The sequence below is a fragment of the Pygocentrus nattereri genome, chromosome 5 (assembly GCF_015220715.1).
Source record: "Pygocentrus nattereri isolate fPygNat1 chromosome 5, fPygNat1.pri, whole genome shotgun sequence".
Lineage (NCBI taxonomy): Eukaryota > Metazoa > Chordata > Actinopteri > Characiformes > Serrasalmidae > Pygocentrus > Pygocentrus nattereri.
Window position 1 is genome coordinate 17,595,594 of NC_051215.1, and position 18,724 is coordinate 17,614,317.

The 18,724-nt window shown below is 36.5% G+C and overlaps 1 protein-coding gene across 14 annotated transcripts in view; it reads left to right on the top strand.

The window, feature by feature from the left end:
* tenm3 (teneurin transmembrane protein 3) overlaps positions 1 to 18,724 on the top strand; it is a 628,014-nt gene that overhangs the window by 445,745 nt on the left and 163,545 nt on the right. For 10 of the 14 annotated variants that reach the window (XM_037538774.1, XM_037538773.1, XM_037538778.1 and 7 more), the window contains 2 exons: positions 11,722 to 11,820; positions 15,154 to 15,392. In XM_037538774.1, coding sequence (XP_037394671.1) covers positions 11,722 to 11,820; positions 15,154 to 15,392 — 338 coding nt within the window. The remainder of the gene's footprint in view (positions 1 to 11,721; positions 11,821 to 15,153; positions 15,393 to 18,724) is intronic. The other 4 variants (XM_037538785.1, XM_017709061.2, XM_037538781.1 and 1 more) reach the window with 1 other exon arrangement.

Sequence of the window (18,724 nt, forward strand, 5' to 3'; positions counted from 1 at the left end):
TAAGCATAACTAAATTGCTAATCAACTAATTAGATATTTGTGTTGAGATCATCCTAACTGGTAGAGAAAGTGTTGAGTTTATACTTGCTCTGCCATTTAAGAATCATCTGTATGCTGTGCTAAGACTTCTTGGTAAAGGCTAAGAATTGTGGACAAGCTCCGTGGTCTTCATTTAGATGCTTGTTTTTTCTGCTCTCTTCGAGAAATAGATGTTAGCACATTTCTTTACTTCTAACATGTTATTTTCAGTATTTTACATTATATGACATGGAATTATTTTTAAATGTACTACTTGAACATATAAGCATTATTAATAATTATTGTTCTTTGTGACACTTAAGTCACATCTCTTAAGAACTGTATAAGTGCACATTTTAAAAAAATGCTGAATACGCTTTGCCATTTTTTTTCAGGAGGTAGATATCTAAGACATTATTTAATTAAGAATTTGCCATTATCATAGATGTCAATAAATTGTTTAATTTCTTACTCTCTCAATTGAGTCAAAATGTAACAATTCTAGTAATCTGAATCTACGCAGGTTTCAATTACTTTGTTATGAAGTTATGAAAAGCCAAGAAATGTTAGATGTGTCCAGGATCATGAACAGATCAGAAGATAATTCAATAATATTTGTGAAAGCCGTATTGAGAGTGACATTTCTACTCTGTTCTATAAGTTATTACTGAATAATATAACAGAACTATTAATTGATGAGTGATTCCAAATGTATGCACACTTACATACACACATTCATATGTTCAGATGCACATAAAGATGAGTGAAATGGGACTACGTAACATTTAGGAATAAAGAGCTCCTCTAAGGCTCAGTACATGTGGTGTGACCAGACTGCAGACTGTGGTGATGAGTTTGAGCTTATTTAATATAGAAAACACTAAGCATGAAAAACCAAAGCCTGTCATTTTCTCTTCTCATCTCAATTCGGAACATCACTCCATGTTCCAGCAATATTTATAAACTATTGAAATAAATCTGCCAATCACCCACAAGTCCCATGGAGCCTTCAAAACATTCACAGAATACTTGAATTTTATGATACTGGTTTATGGCAACCTATAAACGTTTTTTTAAAAACTCATGTACACTCACCATCCATTGTTAGAAACTGTCCACTATATCTCCATCATGTAGGACCACTATAAAAAAGGTACAATTAAAGGCTGTAAACCACGTGATGCAGCAGTTTATCAGTCAGTTTATCGCTCAGTTTCTGCCCACAAGGCCACTGTTTTCTAGATATTATTGGAGTAGATGATCCCTTATCCCTCAAGACATCAGTGACACTGGCATGGTAGTGTGTGTGGTGCTGGTGCGAGTGTATCAGACACATCAGTGTCACTGCTACGTTGAGAGTGGACCACCCAAAATATCCATGATTGTGCAGCTTTGTTGTCATATGTGTCAGCAGATGAGCTGAAATATCTAATTGTACAACAGCAGGGCAGAGCTACAAGGGAGGGTTTTTTTTAAATAAAGTGGCCAATGACAGTGTATGTTTTCTGTCATCAAGAGCCTGTTTAATTCCATTGTCAGTTTATCTTTTTACAGGATTTGTGCATTGGTTTCATAGTAGTTACCAATTGATTTATAGTAGGCACAGAATAATTTATAATAGTTACAGAATAGTTCATACTAATTATTGAATAGTAGATGCTGAATAATTTTAGCAGCTACTGAGTAAGTCATAGTAGTTGGTAAATACTTTATTGTGGATAGTGAATAATTCATAGTAGATATTAAATAAATTGTACTATTTACTGAATAATTTCAAGGGGTTAAATCTTAGAAGTTGGGAGTTATAGCTTATGTTGTTTTAATATACAGTTTAAATATAATTACACTTTCCTTCATGAGTTATACAGTTACATAAAGAATTACACATACATTCAAGTTACATTCTGTCTAAACAGGTTTGAGTCAGGTTTTTTTTTGTAAATACAGCAATAACTTTTCATCTAATTCATAATAAAAATCATTTATTTCTACTAAAATTATACTCATAAAACGTCTTAATTCTTAATTAAATTCTTAAAAAACTCTTTGCTACTTTCAGACACAAATTCTGTATTGATTCAAAGTTTAGAATCTTCTCTTTCTTTCCTTTGCTTATTTCATTACAAGTGAGAAATAATTCATGTAAAATTACAACATGCTTTGATAACTGAAACTTGAAAGGGTCAAACAGTATCAGTTACATCATCAGTTACATCATCAATCAGAATCGATGGTTAGAGGCCTGACTCATAGGTTTCCCAGTGCTCATAACAGACATAAAACACACACAATGGTCTCATCAGCCCCATAGATGGGATGCTGAGTATTTTCCTCCCATAAATCAGTGCAGCATTGACCCTTTAGGTGACCGCAGGGCTGGTTCACAGGGGCCACATTGCAAAAAAAGAGGGAGGCTGTGTTTGGGAAGTGTATGTGTGTGTGAGTTTTAGCGCCATATTGATGTCTGTGTGTGTCTAGCCTGTTTTTACTGTGACACTTCATAATGAACGAGGGATTCTTCCCCTCTTTTCAAAACACCATTCCATTAAGAGAGAAAGAAAGAGTAACAGAGAAAGAGGAAGGAAATAGGAGCAAGAAAGAGAAGAACGAAGACATAAGGCTGAGAAGAGAGATAGAAAGAAAAGACAGAGGGAAAGACAAGAGTAGAAAAAGAGACAGATAGATGGAGAGAATAAAGGGGGCAGATGTGAGTTATGCAGACAGGACAGAAAAGAGCCGCTGTGAGAACGACAGCAGTGGAGCAGCATGAACGAACAGAGAATGAAAGGAGAAACATAAAGCATGATAAAAGAGTGAAAATGGATGGATGAGCACAAAAGTGAGCAGAACAGAGAGGACAAGGAGAGAGGAAACCTTGTGGCCTGGGCAACTGTAGAACACTCTCCCTCTCTCCCACAATTTTGTCCTCCTTCTGTTTTGTTCTTTTTTTCTCTTCACTTATCTCTTGCTCTTTTTCAATTTAATTCAACTCAGAGTAACCTTACTGGCATGACTGTCTTAAGCACAATGGTGCCAAAGCATGTAAACTTCAAAGCTAAATGTTGTGGAAATAATTAGAGCTACAGTTATGTTAATGGCCGTAACAATGATAATAATTATAGCAATAATAATAATTATAACAATTATAATACAAAAGAAATAAAAAGTTAATAAGTAAATAAGACATATTCAATAATAACATGGTCATAGACAGTATATTTTACTTAAATACAGTAAGATGTTTGGTAAAGGCTCAGTGGTGGGAAATGCTTTATCCCTCACTAAGAAAATTTGTCATTTTCCTGTTCTGTTTGTGTTTGGAGAAGTGCAGTTTGGGAGAATTTTCAGTTTTTTCACTTTGTTGATTTTCTTTTCGTCTCTTTTCTTTCTCTCTCTATCTACCACATCACCTTTCTCTCTTTCTCCCTCCAGCTATCCTTTCTGTCTCTCTCACTCTCATTCCTTTCTATCTATCCCTTCCCTCTGCCTCTCTTACTCTCACTTACTTGTTCCATTTCTCTCCTTTTGCTTTCTCCTTCTTCCTTTCTCACTGTTTCACTTCACTGTTTCTCTCTCTCTCTCTCTCTCTCTCTCTCTCTCTCTATGGTCATATATCCTTTGACTGACCTTGGCTTATATTGACAAAACAATATGTAGACATCTATTATTAACAAGGGGGCTCAAGTCCCTGTGCTCAAAGTAAAGGTAGCCATTGGAAATGGAGACACACACACACACACACACACCGCACTCAGTGAGTACACACATACACATATTGGAATTTCTATGTTTTGACCAAAACTTTTGGTGTACCTGTAAGCCCAACATTCAAAGTGAACACACACACACACACACACATCCACACACACACACACACACACACACACACACACACACACACACAGCTATACACCATTTTAGTTAAATAGGGTTGAAAGTGCTATGTTTGCTGCTAGTCGTTAGCCTTTCTGAGGTCTTTGTGTGCAGAGCTAGTTTGCAGTTAAAATCAACAAAGCTCCAGCTCCATGGCAAGTTCAGAGAGAAACATTATGAAAAACATCTTGATGAGAATTGGGACGTGAATGTGCCAGTGGGTTTTTTGGAAAATGAATGCAGACGCTGCGCCGCGTGCGACACCGATCAAGCACATTGATTTATTTGAAATGGGGCGTGTGAGGGACGCTGGCCAGAGAAATAAAGAAAACATTTCATTGCGGTGGATAAGCCTTTGGAAACAATGTCAAACTCAAACAATAAGCCTGTGTCTGCTGGATAAACCATTAAGCTTGTTGTTTTGTTTGGGATTTCACTATCGATGGGATCTACTTCTGCTGTAACCTGCCCCTACTACTTTTGCTGAGCCATAGGCATAGTTGTTCAATTTAGACAGTACTGTAATATATGGCTTTGACACTGAAAATATTCAAAGCTTATTACTTTAACTCTCATACTGTTGTCCTAGCCGTAGCCATAGCTGTTAACAGTAGTGTAATACATGCTTTTAAACTGAAGATGCTTTTCAAACCATATTACTTTAACTTACATGCCATTTACCTTAACCATAGTCATAATTGGTAAGTTCATAAACAGTTTCAGTTTTTTTTTTTACTGAAAACACTGTTAAAGTATATCACTTTAATTTTCATACCAATTGCCATACTTATAGCCACAGGTATACGATAAACATGGTGCTATACATTTTTACACTAAAAATGCCATTTAAAACATATAACTTTAATATTACTAGGCATAGCCATAGTTAATTCATATACAGAGTGTATAACTGTAGTTTATGGTTCTATGTTGAAAACACTGTTCAAAATATGTTATTCAGTATACACAGCGCTGTAATATATGAATTTATGCTGAAAACATCATTCGGATTAGGCCTATATTACTTAACTGTACTGTATGCCCTAGCAATTGATGTAAATATTCCATATGAACAGGATTATAAAATATGCTTTTTATTCTAGAATATAGAATATATTAAAAAATTCCCTTAAATTACATATCATTTGCCTCCTTTTTGCAGCACATGTTGATTGGCATTTGTCTATTTTTACTCACATTGGCTCAGTTAGCATCCTAGTGTGCTTCAGTTCTGTGTTTGATGACACCTGTCTTAGTGCTGCTAAAGCAATAATGAAAAAAGACTGTAAAGATTCAGAGACACCTGCCTGTTCTTCACAGTGCTACATGACTGTTTCTTCATTCAGAGAAAGTGCATTGCATTTCAAGTGAAGAGGGAGCTTAAGTGCTTAGTGAGCCTTGCCATGCACAAGCTGTCAAGGAAAAAAGTCACGATTTGGTACCTCCTTATTTTAGGCAGGCAATTGCACCTTTCTTTTCAGTCAGGCTATTATCTGAATAGCAATCGACAGCTATGATGGAACGAAAGAATGTTCTGTTTCAAGTTTTGCTGTAGAAGTCATTGTGTGTTTTGACCCAGCGGTGACCTCTGAAGCACTCCACAGAAGTACACTTCTAAACAAATCCTTGTCTTTGACCTCCATTTCAGAAATGTAGGGTGAACATGAAGGAAATGGTTTGATCCTGATCCTGTGCCTGGTTAGAAAAACTCGCTTAGATATCTGCTCATTTTCAGATAGCAACATAATTAAAGCAATTTGCTTATGAATAGCATCTGTAAAGTTTAGAACCATAGACATTAGCAGATTCTGTGAGTGCAGAGAAGGTTGTTCGCTTTTATTCTTGTGTCTTTCAGCTTTCCAGCCTTCATTCTTCCAGGACATCAGTCACATAGATTATTTTGTACCTGATCTTTGCTCTGTCATTAGGATATGGTAGAATAGATCTATAACAAGTCTATGTGAAATTGCTGTAGGTTATGAATGATTTACTCCTTGTAATAAGACTGACCAACAATTTCTTATTTACAGTACTAGCCAAAGTTTAGACATATCTTCTGATAGCAGAATTTTTCTCATTTTTACTGAATAGGAGTGAGCATGGAATAACACATATGGAATTATGAAACCAGAAAATCCAAATAGAAGAATCTTCTACTTTTGAATCTTCACAGTACCCCCCACCCTTTTTTTTGCAGTTGTACATACTCTTATCATTCTCTCAAGCAGCTTTATGAGAATACACCAGTCAGTCATGTTTTTGTACAATAAGTGGTGAGAAAAACACTCACTCTTGACCTTCTGGAAGTCCTAGATATTTGGCTGACTGTGAGTACGAACAGCAGCCTAATGAGTGGGTTGTTAGAAATAGAAAACAGCAGCAGCAGCAGCTCTATACTAGACCTGTTTATAGAAAGAGTTACTGTAAAAACAGCCAAATTTCAAGCATTTGTGCATCAGCCTTTAAATCAAATTGTCTTGAAAAACAAACACAGTATACTATATATGATAAGGGCAGTCATTGATCTTTCAGACATGGCTGCTCTTTAAATCCCCTTGCTTTCAATTTGAACTTTCCGTATAAACACGTTTATGTAGCATGTGCTGCATTGCAGTCCAACCAGAGCTTTGAAAGCTGTTGAAAGCCTTGAGATCATAGCTGATAGATGTTTTCTTTGTGGTGAGATTAGCTGAATGTAGCGCATGTTTTCAGGATCAGCCAGCACAGTCAAAACACAAAGCAAGTGTGAGATGCCTGAATGAGTGAATGTGTTTTTTTTCTAGTGCCTATAGGAACATGGAGTGCTGCGTTTCTGTTTTTTTTTTTTTTTTTTCGTCCCCCAGTGCTCAGTGGTGCCTTTTAAAGAAACTTCTCAAATGTTCAAATGTTGGGAAAGGCTCAGAGCAACAATGCATGGAGAACAGGAGCTGTAGTGAATAACAATAGTTTCTATTTGCATTTACCTGCACAATCAGTGCATTGTTTTTTCCCCTCCTTTCTTTTTTTCTCTGTCTTTCCATCTTGAGCCAACTTTCTCTCATTCTGTCTCTCTTGTAATGCAACTCTGTTTTTTTCTGCTCAGCCTCACTGTCTCTGTCTCTCCATCTGTCTTTCTTGAACTCTCTCTCTTTCTGTTTTTGCATCTCTCTTTCCCTCTCTCTCGTTCTTCTTGCCGTCTGATACTGAATCGCGATGTGAATTTTTATGTGCCTCAGAGCGTCTGTTTATAGCCCCAGAATGAATAGTTTAGTCTATAAAATGTGGATTTATTTATATTGACACTTTTTATCTCTCTCTGAAGGCCTCCTCTCCTTTCCTCAAAGCTTTAGATAGGAGGCAATAAGTGTAACTCTATATGATCTATGAAAGAGAATGAAAGCAGAGATAGAAAGTGGGCGTATGGTGGGTGTTTATGTTGGGGATTGTCGTATTTAGGGCAGTAAACTCGCACTGTCACTGACTCATCACATCTGTCAACAACATCCTATTCAGCCGTCCAAAAATGGCCATGACAGACTTTTTTTTAAAATGTTCCTTACAAATGTTACTTTCGTATCTTTTATAACCACCCTTAGCTGATCAGTAATTATAAAGGCACATCATTCTGAAGATTGTTTGTCTTAACCTAATAAGGAGGTAACCTTACTTGAAAGTTTGAGTTTCCTTGCACCTCCAGTAGTTGACTGGAAAATGCTCTATTACATTCTGTTAATTTGAAGATCATTAAAATCTTAGATTTACAGCACCCTAGTTTCTAACTTTTTATGTTATAACATCAAATCACTTTCTCTTTTGCAGAGCAGTACCTTCTTAGTATTGTCTGCAGTGATAAAGTTAGTCTGAGATAAAAATGGATCAAATTTTATCTTTTTTAATGCTAGTTAATATCCATGGACATGTTAATTATGATTAAAGCTTTCTTGCATTTAGAATAATTAAATTAAATAATTTTTTCCCAGTAAAACATCTTCTGATTTTTCATTATGTTACTGTTTACCTCCAGGCAGGAACAAATGATAATAACCAGTAATCTGTAATCACCCAGTTTAATAGTCATCCAGTTTTTGCTGGAAATAGATCTCTCAAATATATCTCATCCTGCTCAAACCATGCCCAAAACAACCTCTTTTAATCCTCAGGCCTGTGCTGAGGGGTAGCAAGTGGTCCATAGTTGACTGTCAAAGACAATTTGTTAAAAGAGATCAATGAAATAATATTTTCAAAGCATAAATAATAATAATTTAAGCCCTGCAACAAAAGTGTACAAAACAGCTTCATCAATTTTTTGCTCCTTGCCTTTAGTAACAAAATCACTCCCTTGTTTGTTCTTGATTGACTGGTGTCAAAAAATGCATTGCAGAAACATTCTTCTTAATTTAGCGCCATTCCATCTGCCATAAAGCAAGCTTATGTAGCTTCTACCAGTCTGTTGGTATTTTATGTTGTATGACAGTTTTGTTTTCCAGTGGGCCTTCATGCTTTCTAGTAATAAGTGGGCCTTGAGTTGGAAAAGGCTGAGAACCACTGGTTTAGGAAACAGTTGACTTAATGTGAAGTATAAAAATGATCAGTGTATATTACTACACTGCAGGCAGCCATTTCAACTACTGGTTATGTACATGCATATCAAGAAATGCATATAGATGCTACACACTGCGTTATCAATTTCTGTTGTTTCCATTTTTTATAAATGGTTCATTTTCAATGTTCTAACTTAAAATTGTGTAAACATAAAATAACAAGTCACAAATATGATCTAGCATGATGTGTGCACATGAAGAGGAGTCGTATTCAGTGAGGCATGTGGAATTCAATACAGTGCCTGGCTAAAATGGGTGGTGTAGCTACACTATGAAGTTTTGTGCATTTTTATAGTTCACAGTAAGTCATGCTGTGGCCTAAACCACACAGAGAAGTCTGTGCAATCTTAGTGAGACCTAGATGTGGTTTACGTTTTGTGTCTGTATTTGCGAGAAAAGATTTGGATGACTATTGCCTTCTACCAGTTGTTAGCAACATTAGCCTTGTAGCTCCAGCACTAACCTATAGAAGCTAAATTTAGACAACAAATATGTCTCAACTGATTGAGTATACCTAGGGTAAGTGGAAAGTTGTGCAAATTAGATTTTTTTGCCAGACCTTTCCTTTACTCCATAATTCTAGAGTACACCAAAACTCCTGTCACATTTTCTTACTGAAAAGCTTCAGTAAAGCCTGTTGCAATTTTGGTAATTACTTCGCACTCACAGCACACTGAAACAAGCAGACAAATTATGTGCTAAGTGCAGATTCTGAACGTTCAAACTATATGACGTTTGTGTTCATATGTTGAAGAGGAGATATTTTATTGAAACAAACAGAAGTGCACACCACAACATGTCTATACAGAAAATAATTCATTATTTTTATAATTAGGTAATTATGTTACTACATTTCATTCATGTTGCAAAATAGTAAAGGTATAGATTTAGTTAAGTTATTAAAAAGTTTGTGCTAATTGTTTTCTTATAAAAGTTTAATAAGAGCATTTAATTAGAGGTTTAAGGCTATTCTCCAATGTTCCGTATACTTTTTCCTTTAGTCTCTGTCTTATTAAAAGTGTGATAAAAACTAATCATTTCAGTGTCTGAACAAGCCTTTTGAACCATGTAGGTAGAGAAAGTCTATTAAAAGTGTTACAGAGAGAGCAACTGAAATTTAATTAGCGTTAATCATTTCGATTAGGTGAGTAAAATGGCTCTTAAAAGCATCACGCCATTATCGAATGATCAATTAAAATATGATCTCTCTTTTAGGCCATTCTGTTCTGTCTTCAGACTGCTGATACAAATCTGAATAGCCAAAGTGAAGGGCATGAAATGCGTCGTCAGGCTGTTAATAAAAAGAAATTGCTAATGCAGGAATGTAGTTAAGTCATAGAAGGACTGGCTTACATATTACATTCATTTTAGAGAAACATTACAAAAAGGAAAGGACAGTTCTTCCTTCTGTAAATCCTGACTGCACATGCAAGAGTTAGATCTTTTATCAGAATGAAGTAAGCAAAATCTCTTTAATTTAAAAACACACAAATTGAACGTTTAGAATCTGCATTTTCCACAGAAATTCTCCAATTAATTCAATGAACTATGAATGAAAAATGATTTTTAAAAATGTAAGGTGGGACCGAGGACGGTTAAATTGACAAAATGTGAAGTCAGTAAGTATTTGGGGGATATTCAGATGGAATCAGAGATGTGCATAGTAGCCAAAACCTATCCTCATGTAAATTGTTCTCAGGTAAGTTCTTGTTGCGTTGACATCATGACTGCAGTACCTTAAAAAGTTGAAATACAAAAGTACTGAGTAAACTGTAAACATGCAGTGGAGATTCTTTTTACATCCATCATCTGTCAGCTTAGGAACTCAATTTTATCTCAGCTTTCTTAAGTATTTAGTTAGAAGGTCATTTAAAAAGACTTTGTGAATCCAGCCCCATTTAAACACAGAGTGAAATTCAACCCAATAAAAGGAACTAAGAGCTAAATGTGAATATCTAAAATGTAAATGTGTACAAGGTAGATTTCTTTCTTCAGTAATATGCACTAAAAAGTTTTTTTAAATGTGTACATTGGCTCAACATAATTACTATGTGTGTAAATACTTAATGAACTCAATTTCAGTTAATATAACATATTTCATTTATGAAGAAAGATGAACACACCACTTTGCTTTCTAAGTGTCATCATTTGAAAGCATTCTAGAAAGTACAGATCGATCAATTTTTTTCTAAACTACATAGAACTGTGTGAATTTAAGTAGTTACTACCCACCTTTGGGTAGATTTAAGGACAAAGTGATATCACAGTGCCAGGGTTATAAGGTCAGAAAAGAGTAATTTGTTCTGGGAACTGATGTTTTGCACTGATCTTGGAATCTTATCAGAGGAAAAAAAAGGAAAAAATGAAAGAGGAAATGAAGGAGAAACTTCAGGGAGAAATTAAAAAACGGAACTCCACATCATCTCTTCGCTTTTGATTACGGGGATTACGTCTCTTCCGAGGTTACACACTAAGACAGGCTGTAATTAAAACCATATTTATCCATACACACCCACACACTCGCACATGAGCACACATCAGACAAACAGACAAAGATGAAGATTTCCAAAGTAGTAAAACTGAGAGGAATTTGCTGACCACACACAAAACTACACATTTAAAAAAAAAATGTTGTATGTGCTTAATTATAGCCCAAATTGGCTAATTATAGCCAATCAAATACAGTATATTAGTGTACACAGTCAGCATGTCATCAGTGTCAGATCAAAATCTTTTTTTTTATATTTATATATATACCATTTGAAAACTCTAGCTGTTATTTGCATTATATGGCCATTTCATGATGAATCAGCCAATAGAAATGGCCAAAAATACCTGAAGTGAAACCTCTTTACATGAACATATATTAGAAGTAATATATGTTTTTTTCCTTGTCCTGAAACAGAAAGTAAAAAAAATTACTTTCTGTTTGTTGACTTTGACAGTATTTGTCTTGTTGTAATATGTTTTTTTTTATGTGGAAATGATATACACATTTGAAGGATAATGTGTTTGCTCTTGTGTGTGGTCTCCTCGATATGTGTGCATTTCCCTTGCGTGTGGGATCGTGTTTCCATGACAGAGTGATATCTGGAATCTTTTATATTCCCAAGTTTGTTCTGCCAAAATCATAATTAGACCTAGCGTGACAATCTCATCACAACCCAAAGTTCTGACAGCCTCCTCCTCCTCCTTCTTCTTCTTCTTCTTCTGCTAATTGTTTCTCATATCTCCCATCTCCCTAATGTAGAAAATTAACAAAGCAAGCAGTTCTCCAAAACGGGCATGAGCGCCTGATAGAGATGGATGTGTATCCTCCCATGGGCCAGGAGGGCAGCTATGGAGACGGGTACGTGCCCACCAGTCTTTCCACAGTGCTAGCTGCTGATGCCAAGCTCAACACTGAGCCAAAAAACTACCCAAAATTTGCCCTGTAGAGACCCCCTGCCTCATTTACACATCTCAATCTCTGGCTCGCCCCAACCCCTCTCCATACAGCTGATGGTTTTAAATCACTAAACCCCATTTTATCAGCTCCAATTACTATATACGAGCACTTTGTAGGTCATCTGTTGCTGCACAGTTTGTGTTGGTCCTCCTCTAGTCCTTCATCAGTGGTCACAGGATGCTGCCCACAGGATGCCATTAGGTGGATATTTTTGGTTGGTGGGCTATTCTCAGTCCAGCAGTGATACAGAGGTGTTTAAAAACTCCAGCAGCACTGCTGTATCTGATCCACTCATACCAGTGCAACACACACCACCACCACATCAGTGTTACTGCAGTGCTGAGAATGAGCCATCACCGAATAGTACCTGCTCTGTGAGGGTCCATGGGGGTCCACTGAAGAACAGGGTAAAAGGGGGCTAAAAAAGTATGCAGAGAAACAAATGGACTACAGTCTAATTGTAGAGCTATAAAGTGCACCTATATATTCGTGGCATTTTAGCAGATGCTCTTATCCAGAGCAACTTACAATTTGATCATTTTACACAAATAAGCCAAGGTGGTGTTAGGAGTCTTGCCCAAGGACTTATTGGTATAATGTAGGGTGCTTACCCTGGTGGGGGATTGAACCCCAGTGTACAGCGTAGAAGGCAGAAGTGTTAACCACTAAACTATCCCAGCCACCTATATAGTAATTGGAGCTGATAAAATGGACAATAAGCATATAAAATAAGGAGGTGGTCATAATGTTATGCCTGATCGGTAATCTCACACACACACACACACACACACACACACACACATCCTGAAATGGTGTATATTTTACATGTCCATTTGTAACTGTTTTATATAGAACAAATATTTTAAAATATTTGAAAAGAATAACAGCTGATCTATAATAAAAAACACTTTTTTCAAATGAAGGTGGTATGTTTTACATGATATACACATATCAGTAAATGAATATGCATCTGCTAACAGAGATCTGGCATATCTGGGGTGGTGTTACTGTTACTGAGTGTGTTGCAATGCAAGCCTTTAAATCTGGGCTCTCTGTGGAAATTTTGCACAATTATACCAATACATTATCCCAAGCCAATTGGCAAATCAAATCCCACGTTACATTACACAGCCTTGTCTAGTTAAACTAATCCAGTTCCAACAGGGCTTTAGAGATATGATTGATTGGCACTTGCTACCTGTGGAAGCTTGCAGAGCCAAGATAAGGTTATGAATGATTACAGGTGTTAGGAAAATCCGCTCTTACGCAAATTAATTTGCCGTTTCTCCATAAATCAATTTGGCACACATTAAAATGTTTTTAATTCTTTAATTTTATCCACACCTTAATTGATATTCTGGTGTAATAAGATTACATTTTGGAGTGTATTATTACTCGGGCATGAAGAAACTCGGGCCACAGCATTATCACTACGGTTGGCTAGATTAGTAAGCCTTGGCTTGCATAAAGATAGCAACAACTGTTGTCTCAGTATAGAGCACACCTCTCTCTTTCCCACTCTCCTTCTCTCTTTCTCCCCATCTCTTTCTGTCTTTCTTCCTTCCCTAGCACTCTTTCTCCCCATCCTTTCTGCTTCTCTCTGTCTCTGTTATCTCAATACAGAGTGTGACTTTGTCTCTTACCTAACCCCCACTCTCTTTCTCCTTTTTCCTTTCTCTTTCTCTCTCTCTCTCTCTCTCTCTCTCTCTCTATCTCTCTCTCTCTGTCTCTTTTTCTGTATTATCTCAATACAGAGCATAAATGTCTGTCTCTTTTTTACTTACCCCTGCTCTGTCTTTCTTCTCCTCCATCTCCTGCTCTGCGTCTTTCTCCCTTTCTCTCTTCCTCACTTCCCTTTCTGTATCTCTTTCAGGTTTTTCTCTTTCATTCTTCCTCTTCCTTTTTCTTGCTTTCTTTTTTCTCTCATCTCACTTACCACCCCCACCCCTCCAACTGCATCTGTTCTTCTTTTCTTCTCTCCATCTCTCTAGTGTTGTTTATTAAAATGTTTACTGAAAAGCTTGTTCAGTAAGGTCACTAACTGGATTTGAATTTGATGCTCAGTGTAAGTTGCTATCACAGTTTGAATTGCTGTCTCGTTGCTGCTTTTAGAATTGAAATTTGTTGCTTAACTGTGCATCTGCCCTAAAAACTGAGATTCAAGGATTCACAGATTTTTCTGAAAGCATTGGAAAATGTTTGGTTTAAAGGAGCTCTATGACAGTTATGACAACTTTATGATCTGAGTGACCTACCACTTTTACCTCACAGCTGTCTTTTTACACCAAGATTCAAAGTACTATAAGAAGTCTCACACAATTTTTTCAACTATTTTGACACAGAATGAACACAGTAGGTGAGAATGTCATTGCAAAGAAGAGAGGTGCTGATTTTTGCTGTCTTTCTTGCACAGTATTCTCCTTGACAGATCAATTTCAAATGGCATTTCATTTTGACACTGTTATTACTTAGATATACGAAGCTTCAAGGGGAATTTCACATATTTAAAGTCTTTTTAATGGTTTGATGTGAACCTTTCAGAATTGTTGATGATGATAGGATCCAGACATCTGAAGTGTTAAATGCCTCTTAAAGCTCCCTCACAGGATGCCCTGATGCCCGAGACACTGTTTTCCAATAGTTTGGCAAACATTTACATTTTACCTAAACATTTACAGCATGTTGTGAACTACGGTCAAGGATTCAGAACATCCTTGTGTACAACTTCACATGAAAAAACTCTGAATGACAAATTGAATTAAACAGAATTAAAGTTTTGGAAAAAAAATTATGGAATTTCCCTTAACTTTACAGTTTGAGACATACATTTTACTTTATGTAATGAAGCATATATATTTCTGTACATTTACTTATAATTAATTAATTATATAGCTGCTAAATGAGCATTTTAGAAATAAATGAAGTTAAAATGCTAATGTTGTTAACAATGAATGAAAGCAAACATCAGATAGCATAATCTCAACTGGTGGCAGTTAGCATCCATTCACTACATTTAGGTTCAAATTTCTAATTAGTAGCTTGCAGACCTAACAGATCATATTGCAGTTAAGTGTAATCCAGGTTTATTTTTCAGTAACAGCTACTGTGAAACTAATGTGTAATGTGCAAGGCAGAACGCAACTATATATATATATATATATATATATATATATATAGTTCAATAGCTATATATCTCTCATTGTCTTTCTATCTCTCTCTCTTTCACTCTCTCAGGCACTTCCTCTTTAAGACAGGCACAGGAACAACCCCTCTGTTCAGCACGGCAACTCCGGGCTACACCATGGCAACAGGGGGAGTGTATTCGCCCCCCACGCGGCCACTGCCCCGCAACACACTCTCCCGCAGCGCCTTCAAGTTCAAGAAGTCGTCCAAGTACTGCTCGTGGAGGTGCACGGCCCTCAGCGCTGTCGCAGTGTCCATCCTATTGTCCATCATCCTCTGCTACTGCATCGGTAGGGTTCACATTCCTTCTGGTACTCTCCCAGCTATACCTAATGGAACTATTACAATAACCCACTTACATCCAGAAGCAACAGGTCACTTGAAATACCTTCTGTAGCACCTTCTGAAAACACATCAGCTTCAGTTTGTCCAGTACTGCAATGGCACATTATAACTCCAGCTGAAAAACAAAGTTTCCTGGATAAATACAAAAGAGTTAAATTCCTGAAATACTCAGGAAAATTGGTCAATCAGGAATAGTTTTTTTCTCCATGGTATCTAGGTAGATACGTTTGAACAAGCTCTTCTATTGGTTAGCACTCATAATGAGTGAATTCAGTAGCTTTAGCATCCACCCATTGCTGTCAGTGGAGTTCCATTGTTCACACACATAGCTTGTGTAATCCGCATAAAACCCTGCCTAGAGCTACGAATGGTTATACAGCCCCCCAGCACTGAGCTGTGTAGCAGTGAAAATATGTTCTCTACAGTGAAAACAGAACTCCATACCTTGATGAGTTTGAATGAAGTTTGTGATCCAGAGCAAATCATCTAACATTGGTGCCTTATCTCACTTGTGCTCTTGTGGCTGAATGCAAATCCCTAAAGCAATGTTACAACATCTAGTCTAAAATCATACAATCAGAGGCTTTTACTGAAGCAAAGGGTGGTCGGTAGGGGTAAGCTTCCTGTTATTACCTTTAAACCCAAAATGGCCAGCCCAAAGTTTTATTACATATCTCTATAAACTAAGAATTGCTCAGCTAGTTTGTATTGAAATCCCTGTACACTGTTATAAATGAAGGTTCTGTGCAGGTACATTTTTCAATCATCAAGGTACAAACAATGTAACTGTCCCCTTAAAGGTACAAAAGTGGTTTTAGGGTCTAGTTGTGCACCTTAAGCTTTTGTTACAAGTGTAGTTACTGAATTTTAAGCTTTAGTATGTAATACTTGACGACTTGACTGCAGCACTTCCACCAGCTGAACTAAAAGTTTTTGTGATTTCACTTTTATAAACATCCACCTATACAACCAACAACAGCTTAGCTCCACCAGTTCAAACTGAAGTTATAAGCAGTGTTTCAGCCTGTTTTGGAAAGGCACAGTGTGTGATCCTAGTAATAAATATGATTTAAAACACAATACAAATATATACGCTATTCTATCACCGATACACTAAGGCAGTGTCCAAAACCACTGACTACTGTACATAATAAAAAAATTAATGCCCTACTGCTGTTTTAAATACAGCCCAACTCTTGTCCAATATTTTTTTGATTACTCATTCTTACCACGGTTCTGTGTGACTGATCAGTAGGTACTGTACTTCTTGGATAGTAAATATGTGCATCCAAAATACCACAACCACTCCTACTGCAATCCTCACTGCTGCTTTTACACTATACTAACACCTCGCTGATAAATGCACACATCACACCTCCACTACTATGGTGGTCTGACACCTCCCAACTAAACACACTGGTCATGGATGAAAACCTACAGGACGTGCGATTATCCAGTGTTAGATACTGGCGTACAGTCAGTTGAAGCTGTAGAAAGTGAACATATGGGTTTTTGGCATGCTGTTTCCAAATTTAGAGTAGGCTGATAATTAGTTCATACATATTCATTTGCTTTTTGGCTTCAGCAGTTTGTATGTGATTCTGTCTTTTTCACACAGCTGTGCAGCAGTAAGTGAGTTGGTGCCTATTGAATTAGTGCCTATATAATGTTGCTGTCATAAGGATACCTGGAACAGTATTGGAGAAGGGAGAAGAGTCCTTGTGTTTATTTGTATTTATTACAATCCTATGTGGTGTTTAATCTTACTGGCAAGATGAATACTATAATAATATTTTAATGGCTGACTTGCAACTCAACTAAAAGTCAAATATGAATTTTTTAGCTTAAGAAAAACAAAACTGGTTGAACTGGAAATCTTAATGTTGGTAATTTCCAAATTACATGTCTTCCCTGCAGTCTTTACTGCAGTGCAGTTCTCTTGCAGCTCAGAACTAGATCTTGCCAATTTGATTGTAAAGTGGATATCTGTGTGATTTTCAGTTAATAGCATATACATAACCTGCTAAGATATACATGTACGAGTCAAGTACAACAATGATGTTAACCATTTAACTTGTGAACATATCCACTATTGAGGAGACTGTTCAGCTCGATCATGCCTTAAAAATGTTGACAGTGAGATTTATAACAGATCACATTGATTTATCATCCTACTCAGGCTTAACAGAGCTTAGAAACAACAATCAACTGATCATTACATTGATTAATCAGTCTACTCAGGCTTTAAAAGAGCTTTTAAACACTAAGATAAATAACTGATCACAACATTGATTTATCAGTGCACTCCGGCTTTAGTAGAACTCATTAACACTGAAATAAATAAATGATCATTACACTGACTTATCAGTCTACTCAGACTTTAGCAGAGCTCATTAACACTGAGGTAAATAACTGATCATCACATTGATTTATCAGTCTACTCAGGTTTTAAAAGAGCTGAGTAACACTATGATAAATAACTTATGATTATATTGATTTATCAGTCTATTCAGGCTTTAACAATGCTCTTTAACACTGAGATAAATAAATCGATCACTTTGAATTGAAAGTCTGTTGAGGCTTTAGCCACAACTTCAGTGTATGTAAAGAAGCCTTTTTTTTAGATTACACCATTACATACCATGGACAGACTTAAGAATAATTAAAAACAGCAATGATATTGTTTGTTTTAAAGATGATGTATGATTTTTCTTCATTTAGTGTTATCCTATAAAATGTAAAAAGTAATCTCATTTCAAATACTGCCTTACAAAAAGTAACTTGTGAAATATGTTGAAATTATGTAATGATATTGAATTTCTGTATTCTGAATATGTATTCCCAGTACTTGTATTGTATTACATCCCAACCCTAGGATTTACCTCTAGCCAAGAAAATGTTCAGCTGTTTAACTTTCAAACAAAAAAAAGGTTCTGATTGTATGAGATATTAGTGTAATTACTAGGTGAATATATCACAGCAAAGAAAATTGGAAAACTGGAAAAAATACTGTTGTTCCTAACAGTTTTAATGGTAATAATGTAGTGTACATGGCTGGGGCTGGCAGCTCCATAAATTAAATGTACTACATCACACACATACACACACACATCCAACAGGAGCAACAGGTGGTTGTTATTGTCTGAATCCGGTCCTGACTTCCTGTCAGTGCGTCTGCATCTTTGCAAGACTTATTTTCTCGGTGGGGTTGTCATGGTAACTGAGCAGCGGCCGTGCATCCGGTTGCCGTGGCAACCTCCACCAAACTCGTTGCCTC